The sequence below is a fragment of the Ochotona curzoniae genome, unplaced genomic scaffold (assembly GCF_017591425.1).
Source record: "Ochotona curzoniae isolate NIBS_2020 unplaced genomic scaffold, NIBS_Ocur_1.0 contig_908, whole genome shotgun sequence".
Classification (NCBI taxonomy): Eukaryota; Metazoa; Chordata; class Mammalia; order Lagomorpha; family Ochotonidae; genus Ochotona; species Ochotona curzoniae.
In genome coordinates this window covers 3188956-3216473 of record NW_024466607.1, presented here as the reverse complement: position 1 = coordinate 3216473, position 27518 = coordinate 3188956, and the positions used below count along the sequence as shown (strand labels likewise).

General features: G+C 45.5%; 1 protein-coding gene across 2 annotated transcripts in view; it reads right to left on the bottom strand.

Moving 5' to 3' along the window:
- GRM7 (glutamate metabotropic receptor 7) overlaps positions 1-27518 on the bottom strand; it is a 548127-nt gene that overhangs the window by 254562 nt on the left and 266047 nt on the right. For both annotated transcript variants that reach the window (XM_040995106.1, XM_040995108.1), the window contains exon 3: positions 6539-6680. In XM_040995106.1, the coding sequence (XP_040851040.1) occupies positions 6539-6680 (142 nt within the window). The remainder of the gene's footprint in view (positions 1-6538; positions 6681-27518) is intronic.

Sequence of the window (27518 nt, the reverse complement as noted above, 5' to 3'; positions counted from 1 at the left end):
GCCAAGTCAAAGTCAAGATACAGGCACTTCATCGAGGTCTCCCATATGGTTGCACGGGACATCTTCCACTGTTTTCCCAAGTGCACTAGCAGGAAGCTGGATCTGAAGTGGAGCAGCAAAGACTTGACTCTGCCTCCTACGGAATGCTGGAGTTCCAGGAGATGGCGACCAGCTGTGCTATAACACTGCTAACCACAATCTAGAATTCCAATGCTTAGCAATGAGCTCCATGTTCGAAATCAAATTGTTAAACTTCCGATACATAGGACTCTTGTAATTCATTCTTCGCTATTCCCAAGTGTAAATCACTTCCTTGAAGGGGCAGACATGTGCACAACAGCTGAGACGCTGTCCAGATGTTGTATCAGACCTGGCTCCTCTGCTCTCCAGTTCCACTCCCTGTTGAAGTGCAGCACAGGTGGCGGCAGCTAAGGCTCGGTACTCAGGGCCCTGCGACTCACTTGGGAGACCTGAATGAGCTCTCGGCTTCCAGCTTTGGCCCGGACCAGCCCCACCTGTTACTTCCACTGGGATAGTCACAGGATGGAAAATCTTAAACAACAGTCATCTCCTTCCCTACGTCACCCTTTCAAATACAGGGAAAATAAAACCCAAAAATGTAAAAATTACTAAAGATCTAGGGACAATAGAGTGGAGAATGACAGAAAGCTAATTTTTATTGTAAGGGATGTGTCAAAGAAAAATGATGAAATTGAGATTACGCATACATGAACATGTATAACAAAAAGTGACAAAGCTGACATTAATTCCAGACTCGGGAGAGGAGCGCTCTCTGGTCCTTACTTAGTACCAACTTTGGCTCCCCACCCTCTCTTGCAATGACCATCAGGGTCGCTCCAGAGCCCCCCAAAATTAGATCAGATATACAGAGAGCAATAGGAAAGGTTAGAGCAGACAGAAAAAAATCAGCTTGTACCCCCACATACCTTACTAAGTAGGACGCAAAGATCAGTTACTCCTCACTAAGGTATTGAAGATTTATCTGCACAGCCCTCCTAAAACTGTTCTGCTCCTCAATTGTTAACATGTGGCATGTTTGAGTTATAAGCCTGTTTGGACTATCCTAAAACTTGCAAAGTTCAGTAAACATCACACTTAAGTACTATAAGCTGCTAAATATAAAAATTAAAATAGACACGAGACAGCTGAGTAGTATAACCATTTTAAGGTGTATAGCAGCCAGTTGTGTATAAACTAAAATTGAAATGTCTATGAGGTAGTCACAGGATGTGATTAAGAACTTGCATTTTCTAACATATTGGTCACTCAATATCATGTCAGTTAACTTCATGATGTTGTAAATTGTTGAAGTTGTGTTGTGGCTTTTCACTGGAGGGGATGATACTCTGCCAGCTCTACTTTCAGACCAGGGATGGTCTCCCAATGAAACTATTGAAATTATCTGGTCAATAAGATGCTGGACTCTCTGCATGGTCCATTCCTGAAATGAAGAAATGACATGGACATGAACTGTTCTACTGTAACAATATGGAAGAATCCAATATAGGAGGAGGGCTTTATGGAGCGGTTGGGGGAACCCCAGAGCCTATGAGACTGTGCCATAAAATGAAATAGAAAAAGTACTAATGAAACAAACAAAAAAGGAACTATTCAGGGGCTGGTGCTCTGGCAGAGAAGGTCAAGCCACTGCCTGCAAGGTCAATATCCCTAACGTGCACAGCTTGTGTCCAGCTGCTCCACGTCTGATCCAGCTCCCTGCTAAGGGCAGCAAAAAGATGACCCAAGTGCAGGGACCCTGCTTCCCACGTGGGACACTCAGAGGAGACTCCTGGTTCAGAACTGGACTAGTTTTGGAGTCATTTGAGAAGTGAACTAGAAGATACAATTCTCTCTCTCTTAGTATAACTGTGTGTCATGCGCTTGCAAATAAATCAATAAATTGTGACGATGCTAACTAAGATAACTCTATAACTATAACCACTACCATATTCACTCCAGAAATTAAAAAAAAAACCCACACACTGGTGTGCCTGATATTTATGTAATCATAATAAATATGACAGGACAACGTTGGGAGGATAGTGGAGATACAGGTGACCCAGATTCTATCCGAGAGGATTTCACAGACGACATTTAAAACGAGCTTAAAACAGCAACGCATCAACCCTACGCAGGAAACCCCAGGCTAGCTCAGGGCTCAAATAGCCGCCAGAGCAAAGCACACTGAAGCCGACCGAGGCTCAGCCTGCAGGTTGTCTTCAAAAGTGTTTCCAGTCTGTTCCTTTCTCTTCTTTTCCTAAGCATATGTTATTCTCATAATGTAGGAGACAACCAGATATTTACAATCTTGGCCCAAAGGTGCCACTTTTAAAAGATCATTCAATTCTTCCCTAGTATGAACTACACAAAACATTCCAGCATGTACACATACATGCACAGTATGTGCAAACCATGGGGCCAGAATGGAGCACAGAAAATGCAAGATAGCACGGACATGTTAACAACACAGTAGGCATGAGCAGATGATCTTGGAGCAGCATGGGCCGTGAAGGGTGGGCGAAGCACCAGCAAAAGTTCCAGCCGATACCCACACGAGGGACACGTGGCTAATTTAACGCATTGTTGGAAATTCTTGGAGGGCAATTTGTTACCCACCTCTGGCTGTTGTCATCAACTGGAGGGTCAATAAATGAAAGCATAAATGAGTATTTTAAAGATAAATAGGACTAAGCCATTTAAAAACATTTAGGGTACAAGAATGACTCGTTTGTGTTGTGAACTGCAAAGAGCGCAAATACAATTCTATACAACACTGATTTGGTTTGGAAACATTGTGTATATATAAAAAAAAACATGGTAAACATTGTAACTGATGTTGTTGGTGGTTTTCTTTAACGTGGTGTTGCAGGTTTTATAAGAAATTATCTTAAATTGTTTGTGATTTTCTCTAACCTTTCATTTTTCTAGGCTAGCAGGAGAAAAATAACATTTAAGAGTTCCTTTTAAGAAAAGAAATGACGTTTTCCATCACAGTGAATGTAAGGGGCAGGTGTTGCTTTGGTATTCGGAACAAAGTGTTTCAGAGACATAATTTTCTCTAAAATCCAAATTACCAGTACCCTTGACTGATTTAGCACTCATCTGAGCTTCAAAACCTAGATATTAATGTCTTCTCACTGCTATTGTCTGACAAAGCATTTGAACTTAATGTTCCAAGAAAGCTCAAAATTTCCATTCCGCAGTGTAAATTTCCTCAAAAAAGAAGTAGCAGTGGAGTGTGAGTTATCAGCACTTGTCACCTTACTGTCTAGGATCACATCTGGAGAACAGTCAAACACTTGCTTGTCGAACTCAGCATTGATGAGTGCTGTGACTGCCAAGAAACACAACGTGTGGTCACATTAAGCACCCGGTCCCCGTGGCTGTGACCGGGAGAAAGCCCAGCCCCCCAGGGGATGGCGTACATCCACCCCACGCTGCCTCCGAGCAGGGAACACCCTCCCCAGAGCACCCACAGGAGCTGCTTCGCCTGCAGTGCACGAGGTAAGAAAACACACAGAAGGCTGGAAGCAACCCACTACCCACTCTACACATGCATAGAGAGAGAAAGAAAAGGATGAATGAGGTCACCAAGAAAGGCATTGGTAGAGCTGCAAACAAACCAGAGCAGAAAGGAGAGAAAGAACAGAACGGCAGCTCCATAGCTCAAATGCAAAGAGAGCATGAAAAATTTCCCAAGAACAGAACATACCATGGCTGTGATGAGGGTTGATTCGAACCAGGGCCCTGCACAAAGGCACATGGAATGGGCCTTGAAACACAGTCTTGGTTCAGTATGAGGCAAGGGACAGAAACGAGACAGGACCAGAGCAGACCACACAGGAGGTGAAGCTGGAATTCGAGCCAAAGCAGAAGCACGCATTGTGTGTGAGTACACACATGGGCTGCGGTGCTCAATGTGGACCTCACGGTAAAATGTTATCCAGTCCAGAGAGAAACGCATGATGACAGCATTCAGCATACTGGGAACTTCATTCATTTCATGGGCTGCCATTTGACTGAGTGTCTCCCACAGCCTGAACACTGGGCTACGTATTGAAATGAACTTAAAAAGCCTTCACCTCTGCCAGGGTGATGAGTACACACTGCCATGAAAACGCAAACTCTTGACACATCCTCATGGTGCAATGGGTGATGCTGCCTCCTGGAACACCTGCATTCCCCAGAAGCACTGGTTCAAGATTCGGCTGCTCCAATCTGATCTAACTTCCTACTGATGGCCTGGGAAAGCAGCACAAGATGGTCCTAGTCCTTGGGTCTCCACAGCCCTACGGGAGACTCTGATGCAGCTCCTGGCTTCAGCCATTGCAGCTAACGGGGCAGTGAGCCACTGGGTGGATGGAAGACCTCTTTTCACCCGCCTTGTAACCCTTCCTTTCAAATAAAATAAACCATCTTTTTAATTTCTTAAAAAATAAATTTTTACATTTAAATATAAAATGTTTACATTTGAAAGATAAATAAAACACAACTCTAAATGAGTCATGCACATAAAATGGCACAAGTGACATAAACAATGAAGCAATGAGGAGGAATTTCTGAAGGCTTAGCTGTTAGAACCGAGTGCCCAGGAACCGACACTAGATGTGAGCCTAAATGCTGAAATGGAGGAAGAGCCTTCTGGAAGCCTCACAAGACAGACGTAAAAATATGGGGTAAAGGAATTGCAAAGGATCCCTGAAGCTCACGCCACAAATGTTCCAGGGAGGAAACCCAGCTAGCGGCTGGAACAAAGCCAGGAACCCTAAGATGAGCATCTAAATGACAGATGACCTGATACCCAGGAGGCTTGCCGTCACGGGGAGACCTCCCCATGGTGACAGTGTTCACCAAAGACGGATCGGACCCTCAGGAGTGTGGACAACACTCTTTCCAGCTCGCAGTCCAGCCTCGATGCCTGTGGGCAGACATGGGCGGTGGGAAGAGGTTCAGGAGCGGTGTGGAAGGACACGCAGAGAGGAGAGGCACGGGCCGCAGGAGCGGACGATGACAGTAAAACGTTCAGGCAAGATGTAACAGTCAAGGACTTTGAAACAGCATGCTCTTGTGAAATACAAGACAGGCAAAGACTTAAGGCTCACACACTGAGCCATTTGCAAATAAGCACTATTTCTCTGGGAGACAATATTTGCATTGAGTGAAGCAGACATCTATCTTTGTCTTACAAAATTTTCCCTTTCTAGGAATCTATCTTGTAAATGCTCAGAAGATAAATGCATAATATGACATGTTTGGACATTATTTTGCATTTGTATATTAATATCATGTGCTTATATATTGTATAATACAAAGTACATTGATATGATCTACTTGTACATTCATATTTCAGCACACGTTTATAGGAAAAGAAGTTCTTGAAAGCAGTATTTATAAAGATGAGAAGCCGGACTCAAACATAAATATCTAATCTTACTACTTACACTATGTGATAGCTGTTAAAAATGATAAATAATTACCACAAATATAGGGGACCCACTGTGCCCCTTCACAATTTGCTTTACATATTTGAAACTACTGTGCAGGTTTAAAAAAAAATTACGTTAGATGCATGCATTTTGGCTAGCACACAAATTATATAATAATGATAGCCTTTAAAAAAGAGTTGCCAACCAGAAGGGGAGCAGCTAAATGAACAACAGTGCATGCATAGTTTATCAACTGGAACACAGGATAGACGGTAGCTAGCCAGGGCCCTCCCTGCTGGGGTGCTGCCCAAAGACCCCAACCTGCAGGGGAGGATGCTCACACCCACCAAGAGGATCCAAGGGGCTCCCCAGCACGGTCGGAAGTTAGCCAGCAGGCACCAACTCTGGGGTGACAGATCCTGACCAGCAGCAGATGGGGCAGGCAGCACTGTGCTGGCCAGGATTCTGCTAGGATTTTAACTTGATAATCAAGTGTTAACACCACTTACTCCAAGGCAAATAAACAAGAAAATCATTCTAGATTATGGTGGTAAGGTTCACAAAATAAAGCAGGGAGCACCTATGTTCTAGAAACATCTCAGACTGGCGAGACATGGCTTAGCCAGGAACGCAACAGCTGGTTACCAAGCAAGTCAAGACTTGAGGCTGATTTCTGAGCTTCAGTGGGTTTGAGAGAAGCAATAAAAAAGGGCCGGTGGACCGGAGCAAGCTGAGCTGGGACGTGTTTGTTTCTGAACATAGTGAGGTCAAGTTCAGCCATGGTGGATGAGGATTTTTTTTTTGTAACACTAAAAGAAACCGTTTCTGTTACACTAAGCTATGAATTTAAGATGTCCAGTGTTTGCTCTCGTCACTCCGATAACAGTGTGCTTTCATTGTTAACGGTGACACACTGGGACCTCCCTGGTCGAATGCAGCGACCAGAAAGCCTGTTCAGCCTTGGCTGTGCTGGGACAGCTGCTCTAGCCGCCCCCCCCCCCCAGCCTCCCTGGTGCCCTGCCAGCGTCCTTATCTCCAGTCCCTCTTTGGTTTGCAAAACACGTATTAACCAGATCACCATCCACCCTTACTTGATGTCTTCGTCGTTGGCAAAAATCACGACGGCCCTGGAGTTGGGGGTGTCCAGGAGCTGTCTGATGATTCGGTCAAAGTCGATGCTTCTGTCTTTTCGTTCCTGCGGTATTCTCACGGACTGGGCGATGCAGAGGCCCCCTGCGGAGAGAGGAGGAAGCATTAGAACCAGCGTTCCCAAGGATACAGCAGAATGCTGTGGCAGGTGCTGCAGAGCGGGTCCTGCTGGATCCTGAGATTGAACTCATCCTGGTGTTTGAGTTCAGGGAGCCATGAGGTGGGCCGCTGCTCAGACACAGGGCACGAAACGCCCTGCCACCGACTCATAGGTCACACAGTAGCATCGTTTTCTTCAAGAAGGTTATTTACTTTCTCATTTCTTTAGTGACACATTGTCCATCCTGTAGTATGTTATTTAACTTCATGTTGTTGTAAATTTTCTATTTCCCTTCTTCTTGTTGATATTGTTTTGTGGCTTTTCATTTAAGGGGACGTATGGCAACTGTGTAATAGAGACTATCATGTCCAGATGTGAGGATACAATATATTATGTCTCTCTATTTCTAAATTGAAGATGGACTCCCAAAGAAACTGTTAAATATATCTGGACAATAGGATGCTGGACACTCTGCCATTGTCCATGCCCAAAATATCAGGATATACTCAAATAGCTGAATGATGGACTTATGGCTGTTTATGAAGGACTACACTATTATAATTTCATAGGGGGTATTGGGAGAGGAGTGGGAAATTTGAGAGGGACAAGAGCAATTCTCCAAATGCTTGTAAGTTAACCTATATACACGTAACTGGCCTGTTGGGACAGTGGAGTGATGTGGGCTGCAGCAAGCTTGCAGTGCTCATGTATCAGATTGCTGGTTCCACTTCCTAGCTGTTCTACCTCTAACACAGTTTAATACAGCTTTCTGCTACAACCCTGGAAAGCCAATGGCACATGGCTCAAGCACTTGACCCTGTGCCTCTCATGTGGGAGACCAGGATGAAGTTTCCGATTCCTGACTTTGGTCTAAGTTTTGACTTTCAGCCTCTGAAGGAGTGAGATTCCCCTCTCTGTCCTCCTCTCTCTCTCATTCTTCCAATGAACAAATAATCAACTCATGGTCAGATAAATTTCAAACAGTATGTTAACTTACAAAGCTGGGGTTGTGGAACAGCAAGCTAAATAACCACTGTGACACCAGCGTCCCTGTATGAGTTGTGCTTTAAGTTCCATGCGCCCTGCTTCTCATCCAGCTTCCTGCTCATGCACCTTGCAGGGCAGAGAAGATAGGACAAAAAGCGTAGGTCCTGCTAGCAATATGAGTGACACAGACAGATTTCCTGGCTTCCGAATTTGGCCTGGCTGAGCCCTGGTATTTTAAATTTTATTCATTTATTTTTTAATTTATTTTTCCATTTGGGGAATAAAACAGCAAATTCAAGAACTTGTCTCTCTCGGTCTCATTCCATTCCTTCATCAATCTCTCTCTCTTGTTTCGATTCTCAAAAAAGCCTTTCAAAAGTGTTTTTAGCTAAATGAAAATGAAATTGCAACATATCAAAATGTTATAAAGAAGTGCTTAGAAGAAAAAAAGCACTATATGCTACTATTTCAAAGAAATATGTAATTCCACAACTAAAACCCATAGACGAAGAAAATAAAAGTAGAACAAATATTGAAAAATACACAGAAAGACATAAACATTAAAAAGATCAATGAAGCTGAAAACAATAGAGAAAAATAATGTAATGAAAATGCATTGTTTTTTGAAAGATCAATAGAAAACCTAAATCCACAACCAGACTTCTCAAAAAGTCAGTAGTCACTAAGGACCATGGATGGAGTGAAAGGGGGTAGGGCTGTTGATGCCCTAAATATTACACAGTGCTAAGAGGATGCTAGGGCCAATGTCACAAAGGACCACAGGTGGAATGAGAGGGCGGGAGGGGTAGGGCTGCTAATGTTCTGAATGGTACACGGTGCAAAGAGGGTGCTAGGACCAATCTCACATCAATGCATTACATTAGGCTATCTAAAGGAAACACAGAACTACTTGCAAGATGGAAGCTACCCAAACTGAACAAAGAATAAATATACAAACTTAAAAATCCTGTATCAATTAAAAACATCAAACTCACAGATTCTAAAAATATCTTTCATAATATATAAACACAAAACTTTAATGCTTCACTAAAATATATAAAGAAATTGCTCACTGGGACATGGAAAGCTGAAGCACATCAGTCCCTGGAGAAAACCTAACTTCTAGTAGGAAATCCTACTGAAGCCAACAAGTACAGCAGGGATTTAGCCTGGGGGTTAACACACTGTGACTTCCATGTGCTCCAAACTCACTGAGTTTCACATTCTTGTGGGGTGCCGACTCCCTCAGCCTACTACCCATAAGAGGAAACTGGTTCAAGTAACTGAGTCCGGCTCATCTACATCGGACACCAGGCTTGAATTCCAAACTCCCAACCTCCTCAACTCATCCTGGCTCACGGCTGGAATTTACGGAGTGAAAGAGTAAATGGGAACTCTCTATTTTTCTGCTTCCCAAATAACAAATTAATAAACAAAACATCAAAAATCAACAACACCCAAATAAAAACAGCGAAGGCTGCAGGAAGGCGATAAACGGAACTGCTCCCTCCTTGCTGCCAGGACAACAAACTGGCAGTCTTCTTAGAAGACAACCAGTTATCCCCACACACACATCTTTCTCTCAAGTTTTTAATCAAGTGATTCTAGAATTTACATTTACATACCGGTGTGTAGTATAGCATATACAACAAGTTCTTAAGCGTAAGAAAAGAAGCACGGAATAAGAGAGTGTACAAACTCATAATCACAATGAATTTATTAAAGGGAAATACATTTGCAAAGCTGGCCAGCTGCCAGCACCCCTAAGGAGCGAGCTCCTGTCAGAGACCCTCTCTTCCAATTTTGGGGAGCTGTAGCGTTTTGAGTAGAGGGCAGTGGGCAGGGCTGAGGTAGCTTTTATAGGCTTCTCACATTCGGTGGATGAAATAAACGCAGAGGGTGGAGTGAGATGGGGACTAGTACAGGGTTGGCTGTGTGCTTGGTTTTGTTTTGAATGTAGAGGAGTCCACGGTGGTATTGATCTGCTATGAGACAAGGTGTTATGATGGCTGAAGCTTTAAAATGGCTGAGGTTTTCGCCCTTGTTGCACCAATAATCATGGTGATTAGAAGACATCCTTCCCCTAGGTCAGTTCTGTTTCCACCTCCATCTCTCATGCAAACCAATGAATTCTGTAGGCCCAGCCCAACTGAGTGGGCCACCTTCAAATATATAAACACATCTTTTAAAAGAACACAAAGAAATGGACCCTTCACCACCATCCTGGCAAAATAAGAAGGCCCACTTTAGATAGTAACCCAGCTTCCCATCAGGATTCAATTAGAGCTGAGCCGTTAAGTCAGTAGGAACAAACCATTTGGAACTGCGATTGGTGGAGGGACTGTGCACTCTCAGATTGAGGGATCACCCAGCACACACTGGGGGACCTGATGCACGGAGTTTCATGATTGCAGAATACAGAAGCTCACCCTTTCTTACAGAGAACCATCCACAGGTGAGCAAATCAAACACCACAACAGAAGAGACAAATGGGCTATTAGCATGATAATTGGAAAGAACATGTTCATAAATCCACAGGTGGAAAAAGAGCAGAAAACAGAGAATGTGTTAGAAGCATGCTGTTTTGATCTCCTCTTGGAAGGCTAGAGTTGCACTTGCTGGAGAGACAATCAACATTTATTTCAGACCCATAGCGGGTGGGATGGGTTTGAAAATTCACTTATATTGTAAGTAAATGCGTTCAACTCAAGCAATCAACTCAGATGAAGCCTGCCAGGCCAAAGATGCTGGCCTACAAGTACGGAACTGAGCAATGGAGCAGGGCACACACACACAGGAAGCATACCTAGCATTTTGATCTTGCTGTGCATATTCACAATGAGAGTGAAAAATCTGCACACCTCATTCCCCTCCTCTACCCAGTCATCTCCCTTTGCCCAGCAGCTGTCATCATGCTGAGCCACTATGGTCACTGTAGCTTTACCACACCCAAAACTCTAATGCAACTGGGCACAACACACACGTCTCAATGAGAAAATGGTGGCTGAACAGCAACAGCTCAGGAATCTGCTGCTGCAGAAGCAGTCCAGGTACTTGATAAACCTTCTGGAGTCGGCATCACTTGGTATTGCAAAGGCTTTGCGCCATTCCCTACTGTTTTCCCAGGCCACAAACAGGGAGCTGGATAGGAAGCAAAGCAACCAGACATGAACTGTTTGCCCATATGGGATCCTTGCAGTTGCAAAGGGAGGATTTAGCCAATCAGCCATTGCACTGGGCCTTGTTACACATTTTTAATGCCTTCCTTCTAATTTAACCACTACCAGGTCATGCAAGAGATGATTAGTCCTGGATGAGCAGGGGTCCGTGTTGAAGATGCATGCCTGGAAACTATGTAGGCTTAGCCAATCCGAGGCTATAGATCTGAAGATGGTCCTGGGGCAAAAATGAGAAATACCTCACCCTTAGTCCAGAGCTATTTTCCTGCCAAATCACATGAATTCTCAAGTGATTTTCCTTTCACTAACTTCTTCATGTTTCTGCCAATGAATCAACAAAGACCATGAATGCCTTTAACTCCAGGACAATCCTTGGGGCTATCAATCTCCAGTGAATGGAAAACACTTCTTAAATATTTAAATGTTTTAGAACTGCATTTCATCTAATAAATTGGGTCTAGAAAGTTTAATTCGATCTGTAAGCACAGCTCCCTTTCTCCATACACGGAGGAGAGAAAACGACCGAGTCTTCCTTCTGCACACTAGAATGGTGTGACTTGTACTAAATTCTCCAGGCTGGCTCTTTGAGCTTGATACGTTACTTGAATACACAGAACTACACCGTGTGAAGAAACATGGAGAAAGCCGTGCTTTCAAGTTAATTGTGCTGTTCCCCTGGCTAACACTTTGCCACACTGGATATCAGCATGCGATATGCTTAACTGTCTCATCCACAGCGACTTGTGCACATTCCAAGACAAAGGAACTGAGCTGTAACTACTGCTTCATTTTATAAGATCTTTGTTCTGCAGCTCTCTCCTCTCCTCTTCTTGGTGTTTCTCCCAGGATTTATCAGTACTGTAGCAACCCAATGCCTCTCTTATGGCTTGGATGAGTACACGTATCAATAACAGTGATTTTCAGAGAAATGAAACATGTATCATTGCTAAGGCACCTGACTATTCATCAGTGTCCTTCCTAGAGCAAGGAAGCAGAAATCAATGAATCTCACATTGAACAGCTCCAGAAACGTGCCCGCCTCATCCACAAATTCCCAGGGAAATCTATGACCTCCCTCTTTGAGAATTGCATTGGGACATGTTTCTCTAAGCATAGAAGTACACAAAGATAGGTATCAGCATTAAGTGCCCCTCCCTCCCCAGGACCAGTGCTCTGAGCTTTGCATGCAGGCTTTCCCACACAGCAAAGGATCAACTGAACTGTGGACAGCACCAGACTGGGAGCTCATCCAGTGCATAGAGGAAAACATTCCAAATAGACTCTTCCATAACCCAGTTGATGGATCTGCCCTTGGAGAAGTCTTCCTCTTCCTGCTTAGTTTGAGAGAACACCCAGAAGCAGCTAGCCCACAATGGGGCCATCAGTCTTGGGAACTCAGTAACGAGGTTGTCAGGCCAGGCCAGAGAGAGTGAGAATTTCCCGCAGCAACCTCTTGAAATCAGGTTAGTGTACTCATTTGCACAGAGGATCTGAGCCCAGGGACAGGATTACTCGGAACATCCGTGGTATCCATTCCCAGAACCAGCCATGCTGCTGAGGGGAAGGGAGTCTCATGTCTAGGGGTGGGACAGATCTGACTTCAACCATCTCCCAACTGATTTAGCCTAAGCTGTGCAAGAGAACGCTCAAGTCCTGCTCTCACACAGTACTATCGCTATCAAGATAACATCTGCACTTTCAAACGCACTAGTCTTTTGTAACATACTCATTGTTATGTTTTGAAAAATGAAAGGTTTCTCACTCTCAAGCAGGTACTGTATTTGAAAAATTTAAAGCAAAGTGATGCCCTCAATGCAAATGTGATGAGTAGTGTGCAATAACCCTAACGGAAGGAGGAAGAATCTTGCAGATGGATACACCCAAACCCTAGAAACATAAGGTTAACTACAGCACAGTTGAGTTTGCCAGGCTTCATGCTGTGCATCACACCACACACACGGATGAGCCAGGACACAGCATGCTTTTACTTTTATTATTACATATTCAAAGGGCTACTAACACTGAATGAAAGAGAAAAGGCTGTGCCCGATGCATACAAATGAAACAAGTGCTTTGAAGCAACTGTGTCTGCAAATCATGCAAATCAACCACTTCTGATAAACAGAGTTCCGCTTTAGTATCCAAGCAACATCCAGAAATAACCAAAGTGGCAGAAAAAGGATTTGTAAAAACTATAAAACTTCTACTGAGAGAAGTCCAAAATTATATGGTCCTCAGGTTTACCAACTGGCTCGACAAAAGTCAAGTTACACCTTGAAATCTGATTACACAAAATGTTGCCTCCTCAACCAATGCTGAGTGTTTCATGCCAAGTATTAAGAAAAGGCATGTAACCTCGTAACAGTGAGTATGAGTTTTAATTTAATTAAAGCATGCAATCACATTCCTGATTATGTGAGATCTGAGCTTTAAGCTGCCAGATTTCCTTCCCAGGAGGAAAAGGCTCACATCCCTCCTCACTTTCATTACGGACTCTGGGCATGTCTGGGTCTCCACCGCTCTGATCATGCTGTGGATTACAGAAATCAAAGGAATGAACATGAGCATTGATGCTGGAATCGACGTGCAACATTTCCATGTGCTCTACAGATTCCGAATGGATCCTACGGATTCCTTTTCACCTTACACAGAGACTCGAAGTGCCCTTGCCCCAGCATCGTACCTACATTGAGATCTTGGGCTTCTCAAACTCAACTCAGAGGGAGGTGGGAAGAGGTAAACCTCTCAGGCATATGAGGCACAGCATTGTGGCCAGCGCCACACTGCTCTACCACGTGTGCAAGTCAAGAAGCAAAACAGTGCTGCCTAGAGTAGGGGAGGGGTTGGAAAGTGGGCTAAGAGGCACAAAAGTAAAGTTTGGTGGGAGAAACAAGTTCCGCTGTTTCACACACAGCACAGGGAGATGACAGAAGTCAAGCAAAAGACATTCTGCAGAGTGGAGTTGGCAGGTTCCAAACACAAAGATAAGGAAACAGAAAGGCCTGTTGCTTGCTACGACCAGTTTGTGCATTAAAATAGTGGAGAAGAGCCCTGCAAAAACACACAAGCATTGCATGATACCCCCAAATCTTAAAAAAAAAAAGCACATAAAAGAGTGGGAATTCATTGACTCACACTCAGACCCAGCTGAGAGTCCTCCAGTTCGGGGGGCAGAAGGGTTTCAGTCACGCTGTAATGACAAAGCAACGGCCCATTTGGCAAGCACAGGCATCAGGACTCCACATCGCTCTGGCCAGCCTCGGAGCTCACCTGGATGGCTCCAGTCCAAACCTGGGACCTCACTTTAGTGCCCTGTGGAGCCTCACATTTGAGAACCACCTTCCCTATCAGTTAAGTGTTCCAAGGGAGGCCCTGTGTCCCCGGCACGTGTTCCAGTCATGCAATCACACAGCAAGCCCTCAGCTTGAATCAGAGACGAACAGAGTTGGGATCGGTCAGTAATAAGAGTTCTTAAAAGCCAAGGACAGAGGTACTACCTGAATATTATCTAAACCATCATTTTATCTGTTACCTAGAGATTCTCAACAGCCAAGGAATATTACAATATTATATTCTATGTGCATATTCGTGATTTATTACAAGAGAATGTTCATGAATTAAGATGGTCACCATTTACATTTACCTTGTACCATGTTGGTTATTTCACATGAGTGTTGACAATAATTTGCTGTGCAGACCTGACAGTGGCTAAAAATGACTTACTTTAGGCTGAAAGTATGCCTGCCCACAGGTTTGTTTTATAAATGGGGACAGAAATTTAAAAATATAAAAAAAATAAACTTTTCCAGGACCAACTTTTAGGCAAAATTAGGCCCACTTGAAAACCAGGCTTAATTATATAATAAAATATCTTGCTTTTTGGTGATAAACACAATAGAACTATTACCATGACTTCGAGCGGATACGAATCAGAGAAGGAAAAGTGAATCTTTGATTTCCTGCTAGGGGTTGATTAGGGTTGATTTAAAAATCTAGGTGATAATAAAAAAGCAAACAAATTCAAGTGCTTAATGGTTCCAACTGCCCAACTCCATTGAGAGTAAGTAGCACATTCCATCCCAGTAATTAGATGGTGATATACTGACATTTAAAAAGTGACCTGCGCATTCTGACCATTTGCTTTAGGCCTGTGCACTGATGAGTGTGACTGCCTCCCCTACACACACACACACACACACACACACCTCATTCCTGAACACACCACACACACCTCACTCTTAAACATGTCACACACATATACACTTCACTCCTGCATACCCCATACACACACACCCCTGCACACACACAGTACACACACCTCTCACCCCTGCACACACACACACCCCTCACTCCTGAAGCCAAACCCTTTGGTGCTTTGGTCATCACCATTTGGTTTTGGTAATTAATCCGTGTCTGTGATTATGAGAGCTGTGATTTCTACTTAGCTAATTAAACCCAGGGAAATTAGTGTGTTTCTCTCAATTTCCTTCACAGCTCATTTTTCTATTACAACGTAATTGAGTTATTAGATTGCAATAGACAAATTAAGACGCCCGAGTATGTTTTCTCCTCTCACCAAAGAAACTGACGCTGCCATCCAGGTATAGCTAGAGACAGCACGTTTAATTAAGAGATCTCAGCTTCTGAATTGGCTTGATTAATAAGTTATCTGATTCAGCTTTCACATAAAATTGGACTTCTTTGATTTTTTTAAAAATAAAATGCCTGATCAGGGACTCCGCTTATTTTCCTCCTAAAAGAGGAGCTCTAGTGTGCTGTGTGACCATCCACACCCATCCCGGGAGACCTTCTCCACGGCCGGTGAAAGCCACGTGCGGAGCTGTGTGAAGTCTGAGGTGGCTGCCTCACGCAGGTTGGGTCTGTGTGGTGACGCCCCACCATGATTCGCTGGATGAAAGCATTTCTAGCACCCAGAGCCACCAAAGTCCTCCCATCACTGACTTTTCTGCCTCTCCAGAACTGCCTCATTGATTCACATTCACAAGGAAGTCTTATGATTCTTTTTTCTTAAAATAATTCATTTATTCAAAACAGAACTCAGAAACACAGAGAAGGGGAAAAGGATATTCCGTCTGCTGGTTCACTCCACAGATGGCGAACACGGCCAGGGCTGGACCATGCAAAACTAGGAACCAGGAACTTCGGAATCTCTCACATGGGGGACAGGGGTCCAAGCACTGGGGATCTTTTTCTACCGCCTTTCTCAGGATGTAAGTAGGGAGCTGGGTTAGAAGCGGAGGAGCTGGGGCACGAACTAGTGTCCAAGTGGGATGCCAGTGTCCAGGGTAGAGGCTTGGCATGCAATGCCACAGCACTGACTCCTTAATATGGTTTTTAAAAATAATTCATTAGCACATTAGATTCTCAGGATCAGAGCAAATGGTAACAATCATTACAGCACAAAGTATCAAACAGGATACTAACACAAAGAGAACAGACTCAGTGCAGTTCACAGACTCCACCCTAAGAACGCAGTGACTCTCTCCCTCCTTCCGTCTTCAAGTTAGAACAGCATTTCAACTGATATTATTCCCAAGGTCTTCTACCCCACTCAATAAAGAGTTCAACAAGCAAAAAAAGTGAGAAGACTAGAGTTTGGCAGGAATATTGGCAAAATAACAGAAAACAAACACAAAAATTAATGAAATAAGTTTGAAAAAGACAAGTATGGTATGCTTCCTTGGATATGCAGGAGTTAATATACAGCTCAAGAAAATGCGCAGGTATCAAATGGGAACCACGGGATATCACTGTCCTTTTCAGCCCTTTACACTCCTGTGAAACTACACTCTTCCTGCTTTCACTTTCCCTTGTTGAACAATAAAGACTGTGATTGTCTCCAAGGACGTTTATCTGTGGAATGCATGACATCTGTTTTCTTTCCACTAGAAAAATAGCCAAATGAAAAATGTCCATGTGAGTCACATGCAGTCAATTTCAAAATAAGCACAACATAATATATATACATTATACATGTAAAAGTATATTGTCACTACCACAAGTAGCAGCACGCATGCGATACTTGCATTTTGGGGCCTCCTTTATTTCAGTTGGCACAATGAGCTTCAGTTGCATCTTTTTTTTTTTTTGCAAGTATCAGAATTCATTTTTTTGGCTGAGAAATATTACAATGTATAGCTGATGTGCCTATTCACTCTTGTCTATTCCAATGCATTTTTTCATATCCATGAAATCAATATCCTGGTAAGGAACTGTGTCTTTTTACTCAATGTATTTAGTTTCTCACAGGGCTCATCTTCTAATGAGGACAACCTTTGATGAAGTTGACGTCATCAAAGCATTTTCTGAGTACTCAGTTCGTATCAGGTGCTGCATCAAAGTTCTTTGAGCATATGGTCTGCCCTACATGCACAAAAGTTTCCTGAGGTCAACACTATTCTTGCTTTAACTTTGAGGAAGTGAAACAGAACAAAGAAAAACTAAAAAAAAATTTAAGGGCCTGAAAGCATTTGTAACAACCTCACCAAGGCTGCCTTTACAGCTCATCTGATACTGACACTCAGCATTACACAGTTTAAGAAATACCTGAGGGCCTGGCATGGTAGCCTAGTGTCTGAAGGCCTCATCATGCATGCTCTGGGATCTCATGTGGGCACCAGTTTGTATACCAGCTGTTCCTCCATTCCAGCTCCCTGCCTGTGGCCTGGGAAAGCAGCAGAGGACAGCTCAAAGCCTTGGGACCCTGCACCCGCGTGGGAGACCTGGAAGAAGCTCCTAGCTCCTGGCTTTGGATGGGCTCAGCTCTGGCCATTGCAGCCACTTGAAGAGTGAACCAGCAGATGGAAGATCTGTCTCTTTTTCTTTCTGTAAATCTGACTTCTAAATAAAAATCAATAAATAATCTTTTTTAAAAAGCCCGAAAGAGGAAAATTCCCCCACTTTCCAGGTCAACCACAGAAAAAGCCATCTCATAAAACAATAGGCGAAAGCACTGGCTGCATGATCCCCAAAAGGCACACTGAGTATTGCCCCATCCATCAATATCCGTAACAGAAGAATTTCCCTTAAAAACGAATGAAGGAAAAAAACCCACAAGGATATTGCACATCTCTTAACAAGCGAGACGCAATCTGCCTCACTTTCATGATGGATGATGGCTGAAGTGCAAAGCGAGGTTTTATGAAATATTCCCAATCGAATCACAAATTCACAGAAAATACCTGTTTTAGCAAAAGTAATTTGATTTACATGGGATAAAATTTAAAATTAAAAAAAAAGAGAGAATTCTGCACTGTTTTCCAAGTGATATTTTAAAACACACTTTGCCTCCTGCGTTCTGTCGTTGCCTTAGAAATACCGTTGTGCGTGCAGACAGAAAGTCTGCGTGGATTGTACCTCTTACCTGCCTGGGGAGGGGAGCGGGCCCGCGCTGCTCCGGGAGTGCCAAAGGACCATTCTCTACTCCCTCTGCTAGCACAAAAAGAATAGCTCTTTTCAGCTCCTTTCCCCTCTCCTTTCAGAGTAAATTTAGCATCAGTGAAAAGTGCCAAGTAAAAGCCCTCAGACAAGACGGCATTCTCCTGACCCCAAAGCCTGGCAGTGGTGATAAAAGCCTTTTCCGAGCCTGCTCAGTCCCGTGCGAGAGACTTTTTCTCTTCCTGACCATTTCTACTCATCTCTGTAAATGAGGAGATGGAAGCTACAGACTCCAGCATGAACAAGTCCTCAACCGGGAGGATTAACTCCACAGATGCCACTTCTGGCCACAAGAAGCCTTTCTTTCCACATGACTCACGGGCACAGTGCCAGTCTTGGCAACCGGAAGCACTTCAAGTCAACACTCCCAGGGTGCTCCGGGGCCAGGCCCAGCCGACCCTGCAGCAGCTGCTTCAGCTGCCCAACGCTGCCTGGTTCTTGCAAGGGCTCCTTAGGAATTGAGCACAAGCCAGCATTTTCATCATAGAAACGCACCGCATGAAACACAGACCGATCCCACACACACCTGCCTCAATCCACCCAGCTAGGCAGAGGGGAAACCACGGCTTGAATCTACGACCCACTTCCCGAGTCTGCTCTGACAAGTTTGTGAAGCAGTTTCCATCACCATTGCAATAAGCACAGGAGCTTAAGCTGCAAGCAGGGAGCCTGGCGCAGGGGGAAAGGCAGACCTCAGGCCTCATGGAACTCCAGCTCTCCCCGCTGCAGAAGCCAACGGACTTGCAACCAGTTCCAGCACCAGTGCTGCACATGCTTCCCCATACACAGCTTTGTTAACGTATTTGGATCCATCGTGGCCTGGAAGAATGAAGAAATGGTAGGATCCTTTGATCTTTAAACAGCAAATTAAATGTTTTTTTGGTACTCATCAAAGCAATAATTGGCTTTTTAACACAGCAAAAAAGCTCCCATTTATGAAAATGCCTCTCGATCTTTGACAGGATAGGGGGTCGTGACTGCGCCTTCTTTTCTGACATCTGCTCCGTAGGATTCAGGCTTTCTGGACAAAGTCATCATACGCTATTTCCCAAAGCAGGAGGCCTCCTAACAGGAGCACGCACTCAGGAAAGCTCTCCCAGCGGCCAGCATCTTAACCCTGGTGCCCTGGGGTTTCAGCACAGCAGTTCTTTAAATTGCAACACCTCTGAACCAAAGGCAAGTCCTGCGATGGCCCTGTGCCATGTCACAGACGCACAGCTCACACCGTTTGGGGATGCAGGCACAGCACGGACACCAAGTGTGACTGCCCCTGTGGAAATGAGAGTGAGAAGGCGCAAGGGTCCCAGGCAGCCAGCAGCACCTACTTCACCGCAGGGCTGCACCCACAGCGCTCCGCTCCCCACTGAGAGCTTCCTCACTGGCCCGCACTCTCCACTTCCTCCTCACTTGAGCTGAGCATATTGACTCGGGCACCTGGGGCTGTCTCAGAGCCCAAATCATGGCTCACTGACAATCTCCCCCATTCCTGTACCATACAGTTTGCTCTAAGGTCCTCCCCACATACAGTGAGTTCTGCCAGGAGAAGCAAGTGCAGCCTTGGCACTCAGCCAAGCCACACTCAGAGGGGCTTATGGAGAAGTCAGAGTTCTGGACAGCACAGCCACCCACAAGTACTTGACCTTCCCAGTCACCCAATTCACCCAGCACCTGTAAGTGCACGCCGCCAGCCCACGCCACAGCAGTTGTGCATGCCGCCAGCCCACGCCACGGGAGATGTGCATGCCGCCAGCCCACGCCACGGCAGATGTGCATGCCGCCAGCCCACGCCACAGGAGATGTGAATGCCACCAGCCCACGCCACAGGAGATGTGAATGCCGCCAGCCCACGCCATGGGAGATGTGAATGCCGCCAGCCCACGCCACGGCAGATGTGCATGCCGCCAGCCCACGCCATGGGAGATGTGAATGCCGCCAGCCCACGCCACAGGAGATGTGAATGCCGCCAGCCCACGCCATGGGAGATGTGCATGCCGCCAGCCCACGCCACAGGAGATGTCAACCACGCCAGCCCACGCCACAGGAGATGTCAACCCCACCAGCCCACGTCATGGGAGATGTGAAAGCCGTCAGCCCATGCCACGGGAGATGTGCATGCCGCCAGCCCATGCCACGGGAGATGTCAACCACGCCAGCCCACGCCACAGGAGATGTCAACCCCGCCAGCCCACGCCACGGCAGAAGTGAATGCCGCCAGCCCTCGGTGGTGAGGCGGCACTGTGCAGAAGCTCTCCGGTGGACCTGACACTGTTTCCTGAGGCCAGAAATGAGCAGTCAAAAATCCATGAACTGCCAAAATGATAAATGAGAATGTTGTTTACCACTTCTTTGGCCCCCAAATGACCCGGTTGTATCTACCCATTCACAGAAATTCCACTGGCTCGCTGTGTCCTGAGGCCTACTGCGCTAACGTGGTGACGGATTGAGTCCCAAGCTCTACTGTGGCTCTTGTCTTAAGTTCTCAACTTGCCGTAAGTTCTTGACACTTCTTCCTCCATCTTGTAAATACAATTACATCTGTGTCATGAACACCAAGAAGCTGCCTAATCTTAATAGGCGTCCCATTAATATTTATCAGATCAATAATCAATTAAAGCCTATAAATTAAAAATGAATCAATATAAATTAAAAGAAAAATAAGTAGCAGGAAATGAAAAGATGGTGTTTTCAGAAGCTTATGCGGAGTTAATAAGAACAGAACAATTTGAAAATGCAGGCACCTAAGGCAGTTACTAACGAAAGCACGTCCGCATTATTTCTGGTCATTGATAGTACAGCCATCATTACGTTCATCATGTTTATTTCAGATAGACATTAATTGCAAAAACATTTTCCAGAACAAAACAAACGTAGCACCCAACCCTGCAGGAAGACAGAGCTTGGAAAACAAGGCAAGACATTCACTATTGAACATGCCTTCATAATTTGGAGTATATCTGAAATATATTCCTCATGCATTTGATCAGCGTTACAAGTAAGTCAAACTGTCCATAAAACAGAAATGTCACTATGGACTTTTATTAAGAATGATTGTGACACTGACTGTCAATTCAAAAGGAAATATTGGAGAGAAGGCACAGAAAATCCTGAAGCACTTGTCGTCAGCAATCATGGAAGACTCTCAAACTCCTCAGTTATTCCCAAGTTCCACAGGGAGCTAAAGAAGCAATACTCAAAATTCTATCAGCAGGTACAACAAACGTCCCCACGGCTAATACGTCTGGAAATAGGAAACGTGTCTGTCGTTACCTTCCTGTCCACGTTCCCCTAGCTTTACCTCATGCTGTATTTCTCTTCTTTACAGACAGATCTTACTGTGAAACTCATCTGTGCCAAACCAGAAAATACAGAAACATTCAAAACATGCAAGGAGGGGCCTTTCTCGCGAAGGCGCAGACGTGACTCTGGACACTGAGGTGTGGACCGCCAAGGCCACGCCCACGCCGCTGTTGCCTCGTTCTGAATGGCTACCTGGAAGATCCCTGGACACAAGGCACATTCCTTCATCAGGAAATAATGGTCATGACAAGATGTAAGTGCATTTGTCCAAAAGTTCTCCCACTTGACAAAATGAAGCACTGTCAACTTCGTCAGCTGATTCATTTTTGTATTTTCAGAATGCTTTCTGGTCCATATCATCTTTCATAATGTGAAGGAGGACCATCTTTCATAAAGGAAACATTTGAGGTTAAAATTGCACTCCACGGCCCCGGTGCGATAGCATAGTGGTTAACGTCCTCACCTTGAACATGCCGGGATCCCATATGGGCGCCGGTTCTAATCCCGGCAGCCCCGCTTCCCATCTCCAGCTCCCTGCCTGTGGCCTGGGAATGCAGTCCAGGAGGGTCCAAAGCCTTGGGACCCTGCACCTATGTGGGAGACCTGGAAGAAGCTCCTAGCTCCTGGCTTCAGAGTGGCTCAGCTCCAGCCATTGCGGCCACTTGGGGAGTGAATCATCGTATGGAAGATCTTCCTCTCTGTCTCGCCTCCTCTCTGTATATCTGCCTTTCCAATAAAAATAAATAAATCTTTTTAAGAAGTGCACTCCAGGGTAAAGATGGATAACCAAACATCAGTGATGAGTTCCAACGAACAGGTGGATTCTTTCACAACGAAGCAGTTTCACAGGTGGTTACAATGTCGGGGCACACTTAACTAAGAGACTGATAGAATCAGGATTCCTTATGAAGGACTACACTGTTGTAACAAAACGGGAAAAACGTGACGGGGTGTGGAGTTTGGGGGGGAATCCCAGCCTGCACAAAATTGTAAAAAAAATAATAATAAATTAAAAAGGTGGTTATGTTCGATGGTTTAACCATGTCATGTGTGATGTATCTAATATTTTGTTTAGATGAACTATTAATCATAACATTTTTTAACTGCTTCAAACTAAAACAACGCAGGTATATCATTGCCCAACTGTAAGGTAAGAGAGAACCGGAGTTGCACAACAAGCCCAATCTCCTTCAGTGCAGCAGAAGTAACAACGCGGTAAGAAGTGCTTAGCTGCTGTGCCCTGGCCCTCACCCTAACCCAGCAGGTGCTTGGCCATCCACAAAGCCCTGGGATCTCCTTCCTTTGGTGGACACACGAGCTGGCATGGTCCTGGCTCTAGAATTGCTGTAGACTAGCCTGTGTCACAAGACAGAATCTGACAACAGACACGCATGCTCAGTGCTGTCCATAGAGACCTGAACATCCTCCTGTTAGAACTGGACGGGTCTGCTGAATGAAAGCACTCATCAACGACATCTCAATAACATTACAATGTTCCCCCTAAGGTAAGGACACTGGCAAGGCCCATAATGGGCCCTATTGCAGTTTTAAAAATGTGTAAGGACCCAGTGCAGTAGCCTAGTAGCTAAATCATTGCCTTGCATCTGCTATGATACCATATGGGTGCCATTCATGTCCTGGCTGCTATATTTCCCTTCCAGCTCCCTTCTTGTGGCCTGGGAAAGCAGTAGAGAATGGCCCAATGATTTGGGACTGTGCACCCGTGTGGGAGATCTTGAAGAAGCTCCTGGCTCCTGGCTTCAGATCAGCTCACCTCCGGCCATTCTGGCCATTTGGGGAGTGAATCAGCATATGGAATATCTTCCTCTTTGTTTCTCCTTCTCTCTGTAAATATGTCTTTCCAATAAAAATAAATAAATCTTTTTAAAAAATGTATATTTACAACACTTATACACATTAGAGATACAGAATTAGAGATACAGAAGTGAGGAAGAGACGGAGACAGCTCTTGATTTTTCTGCAAGCTTCCATTTGCGCATTCACTCCACAAATGCTGACAATGGGCAGAGCTGCGCTGAGGCCAAAAGTTTGGAGCCAGAACTTCTCCCCAGGTCTCCCCTGCGGGCGGCAGAACCTCCGCGCATGGACCACTGACCCCGACTCGGAGGGTCTGTACGAGCAGGAGGCTCAAGTCAGGCTGGCGGTTCTGTCCAACGCGAGATGCAGGTGTTTGAATCACTGGGCTCCATGCCTACTTCCCGCTACCAATGATCTAAAGAACCTTCTATAACAAGGCTTGCATGTGGTTCCAATGCTCGGGACACTTCGAAGCATCTTACATACAAGGATAGCCGGGAAGATGGCTCGCTAGGTGGCAAAGCAGCAGGAGCAAGTGCCTAGGAAGAACCAAGCGGAAGCACAGAGGCCCGAGAGGAGAGAGCAAGCATGGCCAACGAACGCACCTTCCTGGTCTTCACAATGAGCGGCAGCCCAGAGGCGTCTTCCTGGGCCCAAGCAGCCAATCAGCTTCAATGTGATTGACCAGAAGCGGCAGGGGTTTCACCCATTCACGCCAGCAGCCTGCTCACCAGGAGGCCACGGCTCTACAGCCGTTGGTAGTCTGAAGAGGAGAAACATCGGGACTATCGTGCACAGCCCTCTGGAATAGTTCTCAGGCACGGCTATGTTCTAGAATATTCTGGGAGCCCTAACAAGATCAAATGCAACAGGAGGATCCGGAGCAATCAGACAGGATCCTGGGCTGGGGAGAGGAACTTCCCCCAGGCAACCCCAAAATGCAGTACCACTCCGTTTATAGGATCACCGACAGCAAGCTCTTTGCTGTCTACAGTGGGGAGGTACACAGAGTCCAGTGCTGCTTTGCGTCTGAATCCCTCCCATTCGTGCCAGAGCTTTTCTGCTAAATTGTAGATTTATTTTCATGCACACCATAAATTATGGCTCCCAACGCACAATGGGAATGAGAAACCACTTCCATAGAAAATTATGTTTTCCTAAGGGCACAACCTCCTGGGCTATCTGGATCCAATTCTGTGGGGACTCTGTCCTTTCATTGCCACAGTGCCATTTTATACCTATAAATTACACCTAATGACAGCAAGGGGAGATAAGTTTCTCCCAAAGGCAAGCAAATAAATTATGCCTGGTGGCCACCCACTAACTATGCCTTCCCTCCCTAAGCCAACTGCACATTCACTTCAAGTTCATGTCCGTATTCTTGGTCCCCTCTCTGAGTTTCCTCTGAACTGACTGCCACATGTCTCCAGTTCTCTCCATAAGAACTTGGCCAACTTAGAACGTGGATGTGTTCCCCGAGCTAGGACTTCCCAGAGCCGCAGTTCCAAGCTCTCGTCTCTCCCTGGCGCCACCTGAACACTGCCAGCTGTAACTTCTCTTAGTAGCCAGCAACACAGTGGGCAGTTTTAAGAAGGTCACATACTCACAACCCAAGAGCATGACTTCTTCATTACTTAAGACAAAACTCTCTCACCGAGTCAGGCCGAATCAACACTCGCAAGACACAACCATTTGCCACTCCCCCCTTGGACCTGTGGGGTCCATTTTCTGTTTAGGTCATCATAAATTAAATATGCTTTCTCGGTTGTATTAATTTTATACCCAACAATCCTGAGCTGAATGCTCTTGTTGAGTTAAAAAAGAAAAAGATATTGTTTGCTTTTAAAAACAGGAATGGAAACTCTTTTCCTTCTGTCAGCTTTTCTAGGGTGAGGAGTAACAGTGTACAGTTGCAGCAAATTCACAGATTTATCTGTTTCCTCTAATTTCTGGATATGACTCTGGCCACACACTCAGCCCTTTCTGATGTCAGTTAAGCTTCCTGGCACAAAGCAATTTCCAGCAACCTTCATCTGCAGCAAAAAAACAAAACAAAAAAACAAAAACACTCCACATTCCATGACAAAATTTTATTTTCCAGGTTCGGGGTTTATGATTTCATGTAGTAATCAAGGTGACAGGGAAGCTCCGTGTGTTCAAGCAAAATAATCTCTCTATCACTTTGTTCAGCTTGACCATTCCGTCTGTAGCCGGGGAAAGTGGGCTTTGATGGCACCGAAACTGCAAGGTTTTATTATTTATTTATTTATTTATTTAACCTTGTGCAATAGTCTAGCATTTGTCCCTGCACGATTACTCATGTTACACCTGTGTTTGGTTATTTCTTCACACTGAGTAATATCTGTACTCCCTCCTTTTTAAACCAGACTGATGTGCAGGCCACACGAGCTCACACAATTCCCCCTGACGCAGGATTAAGCCCACGAGTGACCACTGTCCTGCTTATAGGTCCCAAATTAGGATTAGGCAGTCAGACACCCAGGCCTGCCCCAGGGGCCTCGACCCCAGGAACCCTGGGCAGGATCAAGCAGATGAAGCCATCACAACACTTGAACTTGTCAGCAGGGCACTTGTGGGAAACTGATAAGCAGAGATGTGAAGCTGCTAAGGAGAAGGAACAGAAGGGAGGCAGGCCAGCCCTCTGTGTGCTGGGACAGAGTGAAAGGAGTAACGCACCCAAGGCAGGAAGCCTACGCGGGGAGGGTCCTCTCTCCTTCCCCAGCCCAAGGGGGTTCTCTGCACAGCAGCAACAGGGAAGAATCTGCAGCTCATTTTACCCTCTCACTAAAGGAGATGTAAGTTTTACCCCTTTTCTTGGACCACGTGCCCCTGATGGGAGGGCTGTCACCTCACACAGAATCCCCTCCGAGGCTGCAGTGGGGCTGCAGTGTTCTCTTTCAAAACAGAACAAAGCCAGAATTATAGGCAGGATGAGGGCAGCAACAAAACCCAAGTCACAGAATACATACGAGTTCCAGTTTAAAAGGCTCGGACAAAGCAGCCTGCCCAACAGGAAGCATTTGAAAGGACTTGAAGTCACGGAATATAGATACTTCCTTTAGATTCCTACTCTAATGAACATCAACTTGCACCAAAAGTCTTCTCACAAGTTTGCAGCCCATTAGTAGCTGATAGAGAAAGTGTGTGGATGCCTTGGTCCTGTTGCTCCCCAGCCTCATGGGATGACAGACATCCTGGTGGTCCTGGGAGCAGCAATTTCAAATGCCCAGAAGATACCCACTGTCCTAGAAAAAACACTTGCTGAGAAGCACACTAGACAGCTGCAAGTTAAAGCCCAACGTTGGCCTCTCCCCTCTGAGGATGGAAAAGGGAGACTCCTTCCTTATCCATCCTACAGGGACATGGCCAGACCCCTTTAGCAAAAGGTGAACAAGAAAAGAAGTGCCTAGGACGCATACACCAAATCTAAGACATGAGAAAGGACCTGGTGGTGAAGATCTTCTGCACAGTGGAGAGGGCTGGAGAGGGCTGGAGAGGGCTGGAGAGGGCTGGAGAGGGCTGGAGATGGCAGCAGCGGGTAGGAGGGCATGGCAGCACTGGTCTCAGAGCGCTTGCAAATGACTTTCAAAGAAATGACTGAACCCGGAGACCACACAGCGACCCTAGATGAAGCTTCAGATCCCTGGCGTGGTGACCCATTCCCAGCCTCCTCCTGTGTGTCATGAGCCGTATCTCCCTCAGTTGATGCATTTTCAAAAAGGGGACCGAGGGCAGCTGTGGTCGGATCCGGCAGCTCTGCGGTTCAAGCAGAGGCTAGTGAGAGCTGAAGGAGAAGGAATTGTGAAGCTCCGAGAGACCTCAGGGCTGCCCCTGGACAGCACTCTGCTGGCTCTTGGTGCACCCAAGTCAACAGGTAAGCAGCTCGCTTCTGAAAGGCTGGTTAGTAACTGCATCATCTGCTGACCATCGACTCTGAGCAGGTGTAATGCAAGCTGCTGTAAACGCAGGTGTTCACAACACCTTCACTTGGAGAAAATGACGAAGCCCAGAGGAGGGGGCTCAGACACACGTGCACATCACTGACTCCAGGGGTCAGTTCGC